This window comes from Triticum aestivum, chromosome 3A (genome assembly GCF_018294505.1).
Source record: "Triticum aestivum cultivar Chinese Spring chromosome 3A, IWGSC CS RefSeq v2.1, whole genome shotgun sequence".
In the NCBI taxonomy this organism is placed as follows: Eukaryota; Viridiplantae; Streptophyta; class Magnoliopsida; order Poales; family Poaceae; genus Triticum; species Triticum aestivum.
Window position 1 is genome coordinate 736,102,300 of NC_057800.1, and position 18,109 is coordinate 736,120,408.

Here is an 18,109-nt window from a genome sequence, read left to right on the forward strand (position 1 = left end):
CTAACATCGGGGAAGGTGGCGGAAAGTAACTCTCGAACTAAAACTTAAGAAAATATCGAGAGCAAGTAAGGAGGTACCATGAGAAGTTTCAAGCGGATAGGCAATCGTTCGTTGCCTAAAACAGAGTGTGAAGGGGGTTCAAAACAACGGAAATAAGTATTGTGTTTAATACCAGAATTGAGGATCACACGGAAGGTGGCTCGTGAATTACATACGAAGCCAAGCGTGAGGAATAACTTGGGCAACAGGGTGTACAAGAGAGTCAGGTTTCGATCCTGTGGGACTGTGGGTTATGGGCCCACCATGTGGGATAAAATTAGGAGGACTGGTGACATCTTACATGGTCATGATAGCAAGGCATGTCAGAGGGTAACCTGTCGATTATGTCGGCAATAACATCGGCACCAAGGGCGAGGGACGAAGAGAGCCATTTTCCTGCTTGTTGAACGAGGCGGACCAATAGGCAAGGTTCTCATCCATCGGTGGTTACCGGAATGTCATCAACAATAGTAACAGGGTCTTACTGACAGAATTGTACACCGAGGTGTTTACATATGCAGGAGAATATTACTGCTTAGATCATATAGATCACAAGAAACATTAAACCAACCAATGGAAAGGAAAATATGGTTATCAGATTTAAACAGAACAATGGAAAGGAAAACGTGTTTAAACACACATTTCAAGATTATATCCTTCCCAAGGACAAGCAGAGCATGATATCCATGATAGGATATAATGTAGAAAACTCTTTAGTAAAGGGGGAAGAAATTTATGACATTACCCATACAACGGTGTTGGGGTAATTAATAAGGAAAACTTAGCATTTGTGCTTCAAAGGTTCTTATTGAAAATCGGAGTACCACAGACATGCTTCGAGATAGCATTGACAAGGTCTTCAATCAAGGTCAGACTTTAGATACTCAATGGATTCATCGGAAACAACTTATAGGATAAGTCTTACAATTTCCTCATGGAAGAATGGATAACCTTGCTAAAAGGAATCTATAACAATAGGGCCTCCGGTCAGGTGTGCTAGGCACGAATAAAGACCATTGTTATAACTCTTGGAAACATGTCCCAACCATCATATCTGACCGAGATTCAGATCTGATTGGTGTTAGGATATGTCAGACTCAGGATGTCTGAGAAGAAAAGGTGTAACACAATTGGCGAGATGACATTGTAAGATTCTCGGGAAATGAACTATAGAAGCAAGTTTCGAAACAATAGTTCATCATTAACCAAGGAGAAGATGAGGATGTGGATGATGGACTCAGCGACCATTCACCGAGAATTCCAAAAAGATGGATTTCCACAATTACGTGAACAAGGAGATAATCATTTGGCGGATCAAACGATGTAATGATGTATGCTCGAGGGAAACATACACAACTGAACAATGATAGAAGGGTGTACCCAGGAATCTGGACTAGGTAGCACGATCAATGTTCGAATGATGATTCAATAAGTAATAAACTTCAAAGCAATAGGGTTGCTAGAAGTTTAGAATTTACACCTCACAGACCATTTGTCGGTTTTCCGGTTAGAAACAACACGAGGACCAAGGAAAGAATGGTGATGTTAATAAGTATCCCTTGTGTCAAGAATTCTTAAGGGTGGTGAATTTCTTGCCACACTCTTGACATGTAAAGGGTAATACTCCAAGGTAAAGAAGAACAGATGCTGGATAGCAAGGAACTCAAGGTATAACACAAAACACGACAAGTTTGTGTTGGAGGGAAGTCAATAAAGTGGTCGATGATAATACAGATCACCGAGGGCAAGGATGGTATTTCTCATCATGAATTCAATCGATATCCTGGAAGAGCTCATAATGCTCATGATGATCACGACACATTTGTCAAGAGATCTCATGAAGATGTAATCGATCGGCGATGACATCAAGTTGAAAGGGGTGATGAAGCGAAAGGTTATTGGAACCATGGGTAAGACACAAACTCGAACTCAAGCTTGTTGTTCAAGGCGAAATGATATGACGATGAGGATCGACGTAAGGTTAGTTCATCGTCGAAAATTGTGCTCCGAGAAGAAGGACCGGGTAGCACAGTTAAAATGATCACGCCATTGGGTACAAACTCGTACTTATAGAAGCTTACGGAAGAGTTGTTGAACCGTAAAGCGGACTCGGTTCAGTTATCGGTGTCTTTGAGTGTTCAATAACTCAGAGCCCGCGAAAAATTGGAATCAGTGGGAAGGTAGCACTTGATGAAGAACTCATAAAAAGTTATGCAGTTCCATGATAATCTCGAGATACCAGGGGGGTAATACTCGACACAAGATCAAAGTAAAGGTTGGACTGGTGTATTGATCCATAGAAGACAATTATTTTGACTTGTCCGAGAAAGGAGAACAAAGAAGAACAATCATGGTCGGAACCACGGTTGCAAAAGGCCAGATCCTAGATATAAGATGAACTTATACCAAAGGAATAATTATTTTTACGAGCAGCTTCCATGATAAGTTATACATCGTGTCCCTGGGCATGAACGCAAGGTTCAAGGTCGACTCCCACTTCTTCAATGTATAACCTTCCATTCACTATTCGCTTTGATAAAGGCATTAGTGTTGAAAGTTTTACCTGGTGAAATACCAGATGAGTATGACTCGTGAAAACTTCCGGGTTCACACCGATGAGGGAAGGCGTTGGTTCAATCCCATCGGGGCTTCTTACGAACATATACCATAAGCTTCAAGAGTAAATATCATCAGCCCGAAAGCAGAGCATGGTTGACAAAAGGAAAGGATACAATTTACCAAAGGCATTATGTATCGGAGAAAGAACTCACAAAGTGATTAATTATGAAGGACACTGTCGGGTAATAATCCAACAGTGGATATGGCGATCCAAAATGGGGCTGATATGAGTATCGATACCCAATCAGAGGAAGAAAGATTGCAAATGCATCGGTTTATAGAACATCTGAATAGTTCAACGCTTAATTAGCGAAGTAATTATGATTTTCAAATCGAGGGATCAGGAGCAAATGCTCTGATCAAGGATGGATAAGCTGAATAGACTTAGGGGTACAATCGACGACAATTGGATTGGTCGAGAACCAATTCCAGTTAAAAGAATGGCAGCTCAGCCGGAAAAGTAACTTATAAGGATCAAAGATGATTGCGTGTATTCGCAAACATATTGAGTCAACAGACTCAAAAAAGATAATGACAAGGAATGTCAATAAGACTACGAGAGTTATGGGATTAACCATAATGCAAGCAAGCAAGAATTTCAAGAGCCAAAGGCTCCAGAGGATTTTCGGAAGATCGAATATTATTTTGAAGACTTTTGTGAAACACAAGAACAACTGGGGATGAGCGGATACTCGGAAGGTGCGAGAAGTTATTCTTAGGGGTATTCAGGTGGCAAAGAACTGCAAGGCAGTAGGCACAAAATATTCTCAGGGTATCTTGTAATAACAAGATCGACTGAGAATAAAAGTAAGCACGACAGGTGTAAGTATTTATCCATAGGGATATTTCAGTGGTAGGGAATTGCAAAGGCAACGGGCACAAGGTCTCAAGAGAAAATCGGAGAGTATCTTCGAAATCTTCTGGTGCAGTCGGTGATCATCTGGACTGAAGGGCCTCTCCGGGAGAAAGTATTTTCGAGAACCTAAAGTTAGATTTTTGTAAAAATCGTTTAACCCGAATAGAAGAGAGTTCAGAATCCCAGAGTAAAGGTCGAGGAGTAAAAGATCCTAGTACCACCCAATGGCGACGTGGGCCCATGGGCCGCACAGCCATGTTAGTAAAAGTTTTGCAATGTCTAGACTCGACTTCGGCCAAGGAGTGTGGAATGGGGATTCCTACAGGCAGTCGGCTCTGATACCAACTTGTGACGCCCCCGATTTGACCGTACACTAATCATGCACGCAAATGTGTACGATCAAGATCAGGGACTCACGGGAAGATATCACAACACAACTCTACAAATAAAATAAGTCATACAAGCATCATAATACAAGCCAGGGGCCTCGAGGGCTCGAATACAAGTGCTCGATCATAGACGAGTCAGCGGAAACAACAATATCTGAGTACAGACATAAGTTAAACAAGTTTGCCTTAAGAAGGCTAGCACAAACTGGGATACAGATCGAAAGAGGCGCAGGCCTCCTGCCTGGGATCCTCCTAAACTACTCCTGGTCGTCGTCAGCGGGCTGCACGTAGTAGTAGGCACCTCCGGTGTAGTAGGGGTCGTCGTCGACGGTGGCGTCTGGCTCCTGGACTCCAGCATCTGGTTGCGACAACCAGAAAGAAAGGAAAGGGGGAAAAGGGGGGAGAAAGCAACCGTGAGTACTCATCCAAAGTACTCGCAAGCAAGGAACTACACTACATATGCATGGGTATATGTGTAAGGAGGCCATATCAGTGGACTGAACTGCAGAATGCCAGAATAAGAGGGGGATAGCTAGTCCTATCGAAGACTACGCTTCTGGCAGCCTCCGTCTTGCAGCATGTAGAAGAGAGTAGATGGAAGTCCTCCAAGTAGCATCTCCAAGTAACATCTCCAAGTAGCATCTCGAGTAGCATAATCCTACCCGGCGATCCTCTCCTCGTCGCCCTGCGGAAAAGCGATCACCGGGTTGTATCTGGCACTTGGAAGGGTGTGTTTTATTAAGTATCCGGTTCTAGTTGTCATAAGGTCAAGGTACAACTCCAAGTCGTCCTGTTACCGAAGATCACGGCTATTCGAATAGATTAACTTCCCTGCAGGGGTGCACCACATAGCCCAACACGCTCGATCCCATTTGGCCGGACACACTTTCCTGGGTCATGCCCGGCCTCGGAAGATCAACACGTCGCAGCCCCACCTAGGCAAAACAGAGAGGCCAGCACGCCGGTCTAAACCTAAGCGCGCAGGGGTCTGGGCCCATCGCCCTGAGCACACCTGCACGTTGCGAGGGCGGCCGAAAGCAGACCTAGCCTAGTGGCGTTCCAGTCCAATTCGGCGCGCGCCGCTCCGTCGCTGACGTCTGAAGTGCTTCGGCTGATACCACGACGTCGGGATACCCATAACTACTCCCACGTAGATGGTTAGTGCGTATAGGCTCGTAGCCAGACTCAGATCAAATACCAAGATCTCGTTAAGCGTGTTAAGTGTCCGCGAACGCCGAACAGGGCCAGGCCCACCTCTCTCCTAGGCGGTCTCAACCTGCCCTGTCGCTCCGCCCAAAGATCCACACAGAGGGCCGTCGGGACAAAGGTCCTTTCAGCCCCCAATCCGTGAATCACTCGCGGGTACTCTTCGAGCTGACCCGACTTTAGTCACCATCTGTATAGTATGTATGTATGTATAGTATATACCCGTGATCACCTCCCAGGTGATCACGGCCCGATAGTATAGCAAGGCAGACTGACAAGAATGTAGGGCCAATGATGATAAACTAGCATCCTATACTAAGCATTTAGGATTGCAGGTAAGGTATCAACAGGTGTAGCACAATGTCAGGCTATGCATCAGAATAGGTATAACAGAAAGCAGTAACATGCTACACTACTCTAATGCAAGCAGTATAGAGAAGAATAGGCGATATCTGGTGATCAAGGGGGGGGGCTTGCCTGGTTGCTCTGGCAAGAGAGAGGGGTCGTCAACTCCGTAGTCGAACTGGGCAGCAGCAGCGTCGGTCTCGTAGTCTACCGGAGAGAAGAGGGGGAAGAAACAATGAATACCAAGTAAACAGATGCATATCGAGGCATGACATGACAGGTAACGATGCTAGGTGTGCCCTAACGTGGTATAAGGTGGTACTGGTCAAGGGGGAATCATCCGGGAAAGTATTCCCGGTGTTTCGTGTTTTCGGGCAGAGGAGCCGGAGGGGGAAAGTTGCGGGTTCGATAGGTTAGGGGGGTGTGGTGGACGAACGGACTGCGTATCCGGAATCGTCTCGTCGTTCTGAGCAACTTTCATGTTGAAAATATTTTAATCCGAGTTACGGATTAAAAGATATGATTTTTAAAAGATTTTAACAATTTTGGAATTTAATTATTTATTTAATTAATTCGAAAAATGTATTTATGACGTCAGCATGATGTCATGCTGACGTCAGCAGTCAACAGGGGTTGACTGAGTCAACCCTGACAGGTGGGTCCCGTTCGTCATACACTGTTAACTAATTAACCTAATTAAGTTTAATTAACAGTAGTTAATTAGGTTAATTAGTTATTAGGTTAATTAATCTTAATTAGTTAAACTAAACAAGATTAGATAAGTTAATTAATTAGTTAATTAATTAGTTAATTAATTAATTAATTAATTAATTAATTTTATTATTAATTTATTTATTATATATTTTTTTAATTCTCTTTTAATTCTTTTTTTTAATCGTTCTGGGGCTGGGGCCCCCATGTCATTGGCCCCAGAGGGCCTAGCGGGTCTGGTCGCTAGTGGTTGCGGGCGCAACGCACGACCCGAACGGGCGCACGCCCAGGTGCAGGCAGACCCGGGAGGGTACGGGAACAGGGGAGGCCGGTGGCCACGGCGTGGCCATGGCCGGAGCGGGGCGAGGCCGCGGTGGTGCGCGCGGCAGCCGGAGGCGACGCCGGAGTGGGGCCGCGCGGACGGGCGTCGGCAGGGAGCGCTGAGCGCAGCCAGGGGACGAGGCCGCGGCGAGGCGCGCGGGCACACAGGGGGGCGGGGAAGGGCAGCCGCAGCTGCGGTCGGCGCGGGCGCGCGACCATGGGCGTGCGAGCGAGCGGGAGGAGGGGGAAGGCGGTGCGGTGGCCGTGGTGCCGTTCGGCAATCCCGTCGACGCGACGGAACGGACGACGGAGTCGGGGAGAGAAGAGGAGGCCGGGGGTGCGTCCACGGGCGCGGTCATGAGCAGGGAGCCGGCCACGGCGCGGGTGCCGCGCGTGCGGGCGCGACGCTGCGGGCGTCGGGACGGCGCTGCTGAACGCGTGCGGGGCGAGGCGGAGGAGAAGAACGGGGGTGCTCACAGGGGGGTTCGTGGGGTTCGGGGCAACGGGGGGCGAGGAGGAGGACGGTGACGACGTCGTAGAGGAGGCAGGCCGGTGGGGAGGGGCGCCGGCGAGGACGAGCTCCGGGCGGCGTCAGGCGCAGCGAGCGGCGACGGGTGCGCGGGGAGCCGGCCGACGACGGTGCTCGGGGCGACGATGGGGTTCGATCCGGGCGGCGGCGAGGGGCGCAGGGGGGGCCGACGCGGTGGCGTCTGGTGGCGGCGGGGACAGGCGACGCCGGCGAGGCGTGTGGCGGCGATGGCAGGGGGGTCGGGGTGGTTCGGTCCCGATCCGATCTGGATCGGGAGGGGGAGCGAGTGGGGGGGGGCGAGTGGGTGGATGGTTAGGGTTTCGGGGGTGAGGGGGAGCGGATAAGGTGAGGGGGTGGGTGGCCGGCTGGGCCTGGGGGGGGGGGGGGTTTGGCCCAGTTGGGCCTGTGGTCAGCTGGGCCGAAGCCCGGGGGGGTTTCTCTTCTATTTTTTTTTATCTTTTGTTTTTCTGTTTTATCTCTTTTCTTTTATTTATTTTATTTTCTGTTTTAACTCATTTTAAATTATTTAGACATTTTATAAAAATGGGTTTGTTGCACCATAATTACATTTGTAATATTTAGTACAAACCAAACATTTTTATTTTAATTTTTGAAAACTTTTATTGTTATCATTAATTTGAATTTGAATTTAGGACCGGTTTTTGTTCTAACGATAAATTAGTAGCAGTAACCGTGGTGACGTGGCACCATTAGCATGGGATCACTGTAGCTTAATTATCCGGGCGTTACAACGCCGGAGGAGGGGAAGACGTCCGGGGCAGCGGTAGCGATGCCGGTGGCCGGCGAGGCAGGCCCGGCCGCCGTAGCAGGAGCGGGCGGTGCCGGCTTGCTCCGGCCGGCGACGAGGGCTGCGGCCGGCGCGGAGGCGCGGCGGCTCGGTGCCCGAAGCTGGAGAAGGCGGCGGCGGGGCGACGCGCGGGGCGGCGCGGCGGATCCGGGCCGCGGGGGCCTCGCCTGGGCCTCCCGGGCCGGCGCGGAGAGAGAAGGTGGCGGCGAGTGGCGGCTTGCCACGTGGTGGTGGCGGGGCGGACCGGACACGTCCGTCGGTGTGGGAGTTTTGTCCGGCGGGCGACGATGATGATTTGGATCTAGGTTTTCGGGAGGAAGGGGAAGGAGAAATTCGGGGGTGTCTTTAAATAGGCATAGAGGGAGCTAGGAGTGTCCAAATGAGGTGCGGTTTTTGGCCACGTGATCGTGATCGAACGCTCTAGATGATGGAGAGGGTTTAGGTGGGTTTTGGGCCAAATTGGAGGGGTGTTGGGCTGCAACGCACACGAGGCCTTTTCGGTCCCTCGGTTAACCGTTGGAGTATCAAACGAAGTCCAAATGGTACGAAACTTGACAGGCGGTCTACCGGTAGTAAACCAAGGCCGCTTGGCAAGTCTCGGTCCAATCTGGAAATGTTTAATTCCCACACACGAAAGAAAGGTAGAAATGACCGCCGGAGGAGAACGAAGCGCCGGAATGCAAAACGGACAACGGGGAAAATGCTCGAACGCAAGAGATGAACACGTATACAAATGCAATGCACATGATGACATGATATGAGATGCATGACAACGATAACAACACACGAAGACAAAAACCCGAACCCGAGAAAATAAAATAACTTAACGCCGGAAACGGCAAGAGTTGGAGTACAAATTGGGAAGTCACATCCGGGGTGTTACAAGGTCCTCGAGATGGAAACCAGAAAAGGACCTTCTTGTTGTTGTTGACAGATGAAGATTGTGATTTTCGACAACAACGTGTCTGGCACCGCCATCACAGTCGGGGAGGATGGCGTGCTCGAGCTCTCGCGTCTTGTCATGGTGGTGTCGGCAGGGGATTCCTTGGTGATTACGGTTGGGACATGGGATGGTGACGGTGCTGACTTGCACATAAAGTCATCCTTCGCGTTCACGCCTCTTCTCTATGGTGAAGGGCGCGTTGTCTTCCCTATGCTGGTTACATGCAAATTAAGGTTGTCTAGTCAGCTTTATTCGATCCAAATGTTGACGGATGACCTTATTCTCTGCATATTTTCATGGTTTTAGTTGTCACGGTGATTTTGCTGCTGCCCGAAGTTTTGCTCAAATGGTTCTCGCTAGGGTTCATATGTGATGTTTTGTTCTTTATGTTGATGGCTTGCAGTTTTAGCACGTTGCTAGTGTTTGAGGAGCCGCCTTTGCGGTCGCAGGGTTTCATGCTTTGGGAGTAGTCTGCATGTGGTCGTGTCTGTAATGATTTTCGCCTATCTTTTCGTTGATTAACTGGACAACTCTCTTGTGATTAATTGATTAAGAAAGCAAGTCATTGGACTCTGTTTAGAAAAAAGAATTATGACAATGTCATATTTACGTTTTCAAACTGCAGTCACTCTTTTGTAGTGTTGGACTAAGTGATACTAAATTTATATAATGTACATTGATCAGCACAATCGCCTGACTGTAAGGTAGAAAAGTTGTGCAAACTATTCGCCATTGCAAACCCATATTCTAGTATCTATCAAATGTGAAATGATGCATACTGTAGATGTTAGTAATGCCATGCAGTTGTGCACTTGTAACAATTCATCCAATAATATAACCATTTGTGACTACACAAAAAAGGACAAATACTCAGATGAACAGTGCCAAGTTCACTAATAATAACATGCAGTGTTTCTTTTTGTACAGTTCACATTATTTTATACCGAGTATTTTTGTTATGACTTTTTTAATATGCAAATTATATAGTACTCCACTTGCACCCATTAAATTTGTGAACAATATTCAAAACTCGAAAAACAAAAATAGAGATGAAACATGGGGAGCATGGGCAACTTGTTGCCAAAATTTCACCGCAAAAAAGAAAAGAAAAATTGCCAAAATTACTTTCCGTGAAGCATATATATAGTCTTCACATGATGCTCAAGACTGAAACTGCAGATTAATAGATGCTGTCACCTCATGATGCTCACCAATACCAATTGGGGTTAGTTACATCAGCTAAGGTGGTTAGTGCGGCAAACCAGCAAGGTAGCGCTTGCTAACACAGCATCAAGAATCATCCAATTATATGCACATATATATAATGATATTTACTATAGCTCTCATCTCACATGAACCCTAGCTGGGTGAGATCGTCGTCCGGGATCTCCAGGCCTCCGGAGAAATCAAAGTCTTGCAGCGAGTCGTCCAGGCCGTCCGTGAACCAGGCACTAATGTCGTTGCCCTCCGGCACGTCCAGGATGTCCACCATGGGGTCCATCGGTGGCAGGTTCATGGGGGCGTCCAGGGACTCCGGAGCGACGTTGGCCGCGCTGTTCCTTGGTTGCTGGGTAGGTCTTGTGCTCAGAGGGTTGTTCCACTCGTTGGATTCTCGCGGCGACGGTGATGGGAAGCTGGAGTTGGATGGCTCTGTGACTCTGCCAAGGACATTTCCAGATGTTGATAGCTGCGCTAGCTTCTGCTTTGGCTTCATCTTGGTCTTGCGCTCGTTCCGGCCGCTGCCAGACGAGTTCCGGCCGCTGCCTGATTTCGAGCTGGAGTTCTTGGCAGACCCATCTCTGCTCTGGTCCCTTTCTCTCTCGCCCTTTTTCAATTTTGTGCTACCTGCAAAAGGATCAGCAGAAGTTGGGATACCTCATGAAAAAGGATCTCTGACAAAATCATCATGCCAAAGTTAAGTAAAATTTGTTCAAGGGTGCTAGAAATACCTTGGCTCAATGGGCTTCTGTCAAGCTTTAGGGCCTTTGGCCTATCTGCAGATCCTGGAGGGACACCTGGAGCATAAGAAGGCAGATTAATTATATGGAAGTTCTTACAACTATAGTGTCAAATAAATAGGCGGGTTTGTGTGGCTTATTTCGATATCCACAATTGCATGTGCATTACCATCAACTGGGTCACTCTTTGGCAAAGGCGCGGACAGCACACTCCAAAGGAAAGGCTCCCTGAAGCAGCTTTTCTCTGTTTCCTCAAATTTCTGGCACCGGGCAAGTGTTCGCTTTGCAAAAGCCAATGCAAGCTGTTTTGCAGCCTTACTGGCTGCTTTACTGAGACCGCCCTTGTGACTAGAACTACCTCGACCACCCTGTGAAAAAGATCAAGGTTAAGGTTACTACTTGTAGTGGTTTCTGAAGTGGTAAACAAAAAAACCATGCATAGAAAGAAACATGCAACACTGGAAACCAACCAATAAAATATTTCCTAGTTATACAGAATGGACTAATAGTGAGTGCCAGGCCAAACATTGCTATCAACAAGACTACACTATGAAGGTGCCAGGCCAACATGCATCACATCACCCACCTCAGTTGTTCAGCAATCAGTTAAGACACGAAATGGGAAGCAGAATGCCCTAATCGTCCAATTCCTTAAAAAATTTAATGCTAACAAAAAGTAGGTGGTAATACAACTAATAAAGTATTCAGGTACCAGCAATTTTTTGTATGCCCTCTCTACTAATTTGTTCATTGCGTGTTGCTCCAGGCTCCTGCAAACAAAATTTTGGAATTAGACACCGCAATAGTTTCTACTCAGTTACATTAATAAAAAATAGACATAGGTAGAACCATTAATACCTTTCCTCCATGTTTTTAGTATTTCGAATTGCTTTTTCTAGCTTATTTAATTGGCATTTCTTCTGATTCACCTGAAACAAGTCGAGAAGCATACATATTAATTAGAAAAGCATATCCTTTCCTACAAAAATGTGCAAGTTGCGCAAGTACTAAGAAATATGCCAAACTGAATGTTGTCAAAAGGACACGTGCAGGGAGGTATTTTTTGCATTATGCATTTTTTAATGTTTTTAATGCATAGAACTGCTGTAAATCCAATGACAAAAGGAAATCATCAACACGTGAAAAATGAGGATAAGGCTGCTAGAATTAGTTGAAGTGTGGTGCATAATCTCATTTGGTTTAAAGCTCCCTATGTGGGACCGTTTCAAATTGACTCAAACAATTCCAAGTTATGCAATATTGCCATATTCAAACAGCCCAAAAAAGTGACTTTCTCACCGAACCACTTATCTATTGAAATCTGCTAAGTGGGTGAGACCTGCTATTTCACTAGTTTCAGGTACTATCAATTTGTCACATGAGACTCAACATATCAAGCAATTCCACCATAATATTCTCATCAGTCTCACTACTTAAGCTTGAAGCCTCAAATGCAAGTTCTAGAACTACTAATACCAATGCTAGTTCAGTATGCTCTAAGTTTTCACAGTAACTTCATGTCAACTCTAGAGAGGATGAAATGATGACTTGATAACTTTAATTATCCGAATGATCGTTTGAGTTTAACCAAAATTGAATGCTGACTATACCCACCTGATCAAAGAGTCTTTTCTGCAGCTCCAAAATAACTTTATTAATATCCTCATCCTCTCCCTCGTCCAGCTCTGGCTGCAGTCAGAAAAAATATCGCCACGACCATGATTTGAGTTAATAAGTAAACATATGGAATAACACGCAATTACTGAAAACAATGAGGTGACGATCTATGATGCATCTGTTTTCTCAAGGATCATCAAAATATGTTTGCAGTTGGTTCACCCTAAATGAACATACGATGCAAAATGAGGGTCGACACTCTCACGACAGATCAACACCCACTGAACCACACCCCCTCAAGGTTTCGAATTCACAGCCTGCTTTCAGCCCTGATCACGGCATACTTCCAAAATTTGTCTGATCTAGTTAAAGTAATTGGCTTATATCATGTACATAATGTACTGATAATCTCTTGTCAGTTCCCAAGAAAACGAAAAGAAACAAAAAATGGAATCAAATAAGAAAGGATAGCAATTTCCTTTAGCAAGCATGGCAAATCCTTGCCATGTTCAGTTTTTTGCCAGGAATTGCCATGCTTGCTAAAAGATATTGCCATCCTCGCGACAACATAACTTGCCATCCTGACATCAGATTTTTAGCATTTCCATATAAAAATTGTAGCTAACTACTCCCTCCATTCCATATTAGTTGTCGCTGAAACGGATGTATCTGGACGTATTTCAATGCTAGATACATCTGTTTGAGCGACAACTAATATGGAACAGAGGGAGTACATGACAAAGAAATAACCTTCAAATAGACAACTTATCATGAATCGGGCTTTTAGAAACCATACCATCTCTGGAAAAATGTCAATACTGTGCAACTCGACCAAAGTCCTATCATGCAAAGACATCTGCGCATACTGATATCCATATAATGGTAAAGATAAATCTTTTCCGGGAGTTTGATACTGCTGTGTAATCTGCGGTACTGATCCATGCAAAGAGCCGTTTTCTGGGTACCCTATAACATTTATCCCATCTGATAGATTCTCACTGCAAACTGAACTTTGACTATATGAGCCCCTCAAATTACTGGAAACTGCGAAACCATTGGACATGCTGTTATATGCTGGGTTACTGTTTGAATGCTTGAAATCAGGAGACATTCCAAAACTGGATTCTAGCCCCGTAGCTTCAAATTCAACTGAGGCAGCACGAGGAAGGTAGTCATTTGAGAATTCCAGAAGTATATCTCCTTGGACACCATTGGACTCGGGAAAGTCATCAACATCTTCTACAATCAAGGCAGAGAGCAGTCTACTTGTCAGGGGAGCCATTTCACCAAATATTCCTTGCCCCTGTGCCTTTTGAGATGTGTTGTTATGATTCTCGCCATTATTATAAGACAAAATGTCAACAGATTCCCTTGGTCCAACACCATTTGCTTCCCCTTGATCCAGCAACAAAGAAGAATTGGATGGAGGCAGAACCTGGGAGGAATGCTCAACCTACAGATGAAAATAATATATAAAACATGGGTATCAAATTCAGATCTTTGCAGTACAGGGTAGACAAATAAAGGAATACAGAAGTTGAGGATTTTACTGGAAACATCTTGCACGATAAGAGTAGGGAGTAGACATATAAAGGAATACAAAAGTTGAGGATTTATTGAAAACATCTTCCACGATAAGAGTAGAGGAGTGGCAGAAGGTAAAGTACCATTGATGGTGGCCCATTGTAGTTAGCTGATGCATTTAACTTATCTTCATCGTGCTTATTAGACATGCCCATCTCAAGTTCTTCCAAGAATATTATCTGACCAGAGACTCCGGTAAGTGATGATTCATCCCAACAAGGCAACAGGTCCATTATACCAACTTGTAAGGAAAATAAAATCGAACCTGGTTTTTCAAGAAGGATAAATCTTCAGAGCTGATGAAAGTAAGCATGGGTTCTATTTTCTTCCAAAAAGGGCCAGCATATGCACCAACTGCAGAAAAGGATAAAGAATTCATCAACCATGAGACATGAAATTGCAGCTCTTTGCATGGCAAATAGATAACTACGATGTGTGCAATTGCACACCTATTGCACCACGGGCAGCATTTGCGGCAGCTAGAAGTTCTTCTCGGTCATCTTCAGATTCACCTACAACAAACAGCTTAGCATCAGGATCAACTTTCAGAGAAAGAAACCAAAGATCTTCAATGGTAAATTAAAATGTCTATCAGCAAACCTGTAGTATCCATTGACCCACAATTCAGAATTTCTGGGTGACGAGATGATGCTTTGCGGTCCGAGCCTTTCTTTGTTGGAGGACGGCCTAACTTACTGCACCAAATTAAAGAAGACCATAAGTTTCAGATACAAAATACAATACATGTGTTCGCTAGAATTCAGTCATTAAGCACCTTTCATTCTTTTCAGATGCAGGTCTTACGCTCTTTACCAACTTCCTCGTTTCAGTGCTGTCCAACTTCTCTTTTGGTATGGATGAACACCCTTTAACATGCATAGTGCCTCTTCCACTCCTTCCTTGACGACGAATACTACCATCTTCAAGTTCTTCTTTCAACGGAATCCTGCTTTTCTTGGACGAGAAAATCAAGTCTGATGCCATATGAGCTGAATTTGCCCCCTCATTCTCAAAGTCGCCACTGTTTGTGACTTTTTCCTTATTCCTGTGTTCAGTAGCAACAGACCCTTCACTTTCTGATAGACCAGCTGGAGATGTAACATTATCCATTCTAGATGCAGCTTGTGAATTATTGCTAGCTGCACCCCTTGGAAGTGAAAGGCCAGGCGTTTCTAAAGCTGGCCTAACAGCAACATCAACTGGTGATCCTTCAGATACGGGTTCATCAAAATTTGACACCGGTGATACAACATTTGCTCTTCTTGTCCGTGACATTTTCTGTGGACGTTGACCCACCCAAGCAACAGGAGGTGAAGAGGCAGTTGCAGCCATGGGACGCTTGCGATTTGTGGTGCTTGCCAATGGTGAGGCTTTATTTGTGCACGGTGCTTCTTCCCATTCATCAACTCCTCCAGCTGAGCGTAGCAAAGTAGATGATGAGTGGATACCGACAAGCGAACTGGTTCTTGGTGCTCTGGTTGCTTTACCCTTGGTCACAGGACTTAAGGTTCCTGGTTGCATATCCTCGGAAATATGTGCCCTGGAATCACGATGGATACAAAACATCAGAAGAATGAAGAAGCACATAACTATTCATATTTTGCAAAAAAAAATTGAAAGTTCGAAACTACATGAACTACAGCAGCACAAAGAGGTTTCAACCATTCAAATCAGTCTGATCATGTTATAGAATGTGTTGCTACAATATTGACATCAAGCTATCAATGCTTACTTGTTTCCTTTCACCAAAACCCGTTCTTTGTCTAGCCCACCATGGCGCTCTCGTCTTTCATTTGGAAGAGGGGTGGAATCCATCTCTGTCTTCAGAAGATACCGTGAGCCAGAACTACTCAGTTGAGAGCTTCCATCCATCTTGCTACCTCCAGATGCTCCAGCAGAAGCTCCATGTCTGTCATACAACAATTAAAAGGACGGATAAGATAAGTGCCCCTGAATGCGGAGATGACTCACCATGGTCATGAACCTGAAGACAATAATCTGAGGTTGGACCTCTGAAGCTATAGCATTCTTAACCTCATAATGCATCTCCATAATGATCCATTTGAAGCTTATGTGGAAAAACTATAAATACATAACAAAGCTGATGACAGTGCACGAAGATTACCTAAATGGAATAGCATCACTAGATCGTCCACGTACTTCACTGTTTGATCTATGTTGAACTGATGGTTTAACATCTCGGTCTACATCACTGCCTCTATTGAGCATAGTTCCAACAGAACGCTTACGTTTCATCTTTTTCTCCCATCCTTCACCACCAGGAGCTAGGCCTCGTAATTTGTCTTCAGAAAACCCTGATGTGGCATTGGCAATTCTAACGGAGCTTTTGTCCTTCTCCAAAGATGGGTTTTTCTCAGTATCAACCAAAGGACCTCCTTGCCTTGTAGAAACACTAACACGCCCTTCCAACTGAAATATGCGGCCAAAGAGTCAAAACAAAAGCAAATGGTAGCCTTTGAAGACATAATAAGGATGAACGCACTCATAGTCAAAAAAAAGTAAAAATGCACTATTGTCTAACAATTGAACAGGCCACAAAAAAAATAAGTGTGGGGACTTTAACTCAACCACTGAGCAACAAAAGGGAATTCGGTAGAGAGACATGGTATTAAAGTGTTGCTCAATCTTGACACATCTCTACCTAGGGGAACTGGTCCACTCAAAGATTAATCGACCTAACGGTTCTGTCTCCACAATGTTTTAATTCAGTCATGAAATTCGATACACTGAAGGAATAGTTGGGCCTAAGCGCATAGTTATCAGCATCATAGAAGTATACAAAGATTTGTCATTTAAGATGAAATCACTTCCATGACCTGTTGTCCCATGTGATTTGCGCACGCACACTGACATGCCATGCCAACCACCAGTTCACACAAATTTATCTGTTTAGAAGAGGAATAACGGAACCTCTAATATGTCATAACGCATAACCCAAAGTACCAACTCAAACTAACTACAACCGTGGAAGCAATGGCATACAAGCGAAATGGAATTGCTGACTGAAAGCATCGGTGAAGTAGCAGAAGTACAAACCCGTGCATCTGCCGTCAGCGACGACCGGACACGCTTGCTCATGGTCGAGCTCTTAGCCCTCTCCTCGAGCCTCTGGGCGGGGTTATCCCCGCTGTTCTGAGCCCCGATCCTGAGAGAGCTGCCGACGTTCCCCGACGACCTATCCACCGACGCGCCGTCGCTCCTCTGCCGGCGCCGCGTGACCACGTTCTTGTACTTGTCCAGCTTCTGGATGGACTCCTGCAACGACTTCACCCTGTCCCTGCAACCCCATTCCATTTCAGGCCCCACCGGAGCAGCAATGCACGCGAAAGAAAAGCACGGCGAAAAGATACGAGGAGCAACGTGTACTTGGCCCTGGCCGACGACTCCGCGACGCCGCCCCGGATCCGCCGGAGCTCCTCGGCGGCCGCGGGGGGGAGCGGCTTGCCCTGCGCCAGCGCGGCGAGCGGCTGCTCCGCCGAGTCGGCCAGCGCCCGCCGCAGCTCCGCGGAGCGCGAGTGCCGGTGCTCGCCGACGGGGAACTGATCCAGCGAGATGTACTGCGCGAGCGACGGCGGCTCCGTCGCGGCCCCCGGCGCCCCCCTCGCGGGGAAGCCCCCCGCGGCGGCGGCGGGCCTCGAGCCTCCTCCTCCTCCTCCCGACATCGCGCCTCGTCGTCAGCCCCCTCCGAAGCTGCACTGCATCAAGGTCAAGAACGAATCCCGCCGACCGGCCGGACGAGGGCGGCCAATCCGGCCGTCGAGCGGCCGGGATCAGCCGGATTGGGGATCGAGGGGCCCGCGGGTTGGGGGAATTCGGGGCGGGCCGGGGGGCAAAACCCTAGAAGCGGAGGTCGCCGGCGGCGAGGGGGAGCGCGTGGGGGAATTCGGCCGGGTTGCGGGTACAGATGGGAGAGAAAGATCGGTCCTTTTTAGGCACGAGGGCAAATTCTGACACTCTTGGACCCGGGGTCAATTTGGTCAATCATCATTTCATTTCTCTTTTGTAGTACAATTTTTTTCAAGGGTAGTGTAGTACAACCTAGGTTTTCTATACAACAAAACGTTTTTTTCAAGCTCACTTTCTTCGATTTATTGGGCCTCAAAGCCAAAATATGATATCAAGCCGTAACTAATTTCGTTGGAAACGAGTGCACGTGCCCACCC

At 46.4% G+C, this 18,109-nt stretch overlaps 1 protein-coding gene across 2 annotated transcripts; it reads right to left on the bottom strand.

The window, feature by feature from the left end:
- Nucleotides 1-9,878: 9,878 nt before the first annotated feature.
- On the bottom strand, nucleotides 9,879-17,867 carry LOC123063614 (uncharacterized). 2 transcript variants are annotated; one of them, XM_044487472.1, is made up of 16 exons: nucleotides 17,307-17,867; nucleotides 16,983-17,223; nucleotides 16,051-16,355; nucleotides 15,658-15,834; nucleotides 14,701-15,465; nucleotides 14,526-14,620; nucleotides 14,375-14,437; nucleotides 14,191-14,279; nucleotides 14,009-14,104; nucleotides 13,138-13,794; nucleotides 12,339-12,413; nucleotides 11,583-11,653; nucleotides 11,437-11,494; nucleotides 10,894-11,092; nucleotides 10,716-10,781; nucleotides 9,879-10,611 (listed from the first exon to the last, which is right to left on the bottom strand). In XM_044487472.1, exons 1-16 carry the CDS (start codon nucleotides 17,606-17,608, stop codon nucleotides 10,115-10,117), a joined length of 3,756 nt encoding a protein of 1,251 aa, XP_044343407.1. In that variant the 5' UTR covers nucleotides 17,609-17,867; the 3' UTR covers nucleotides 9,879-10,114. The 2 variants fall into 2 exon arrangements, with proteins under 2 accessions (XP_044343407.1, XP_044343408.1); XM_044487473.1 differs by having other exon boundaries at nucleotides 17,313-17,866.
- Between the last annotated feature and the right edge of the window lie 242 nt (nucleotides 17,868-18,109).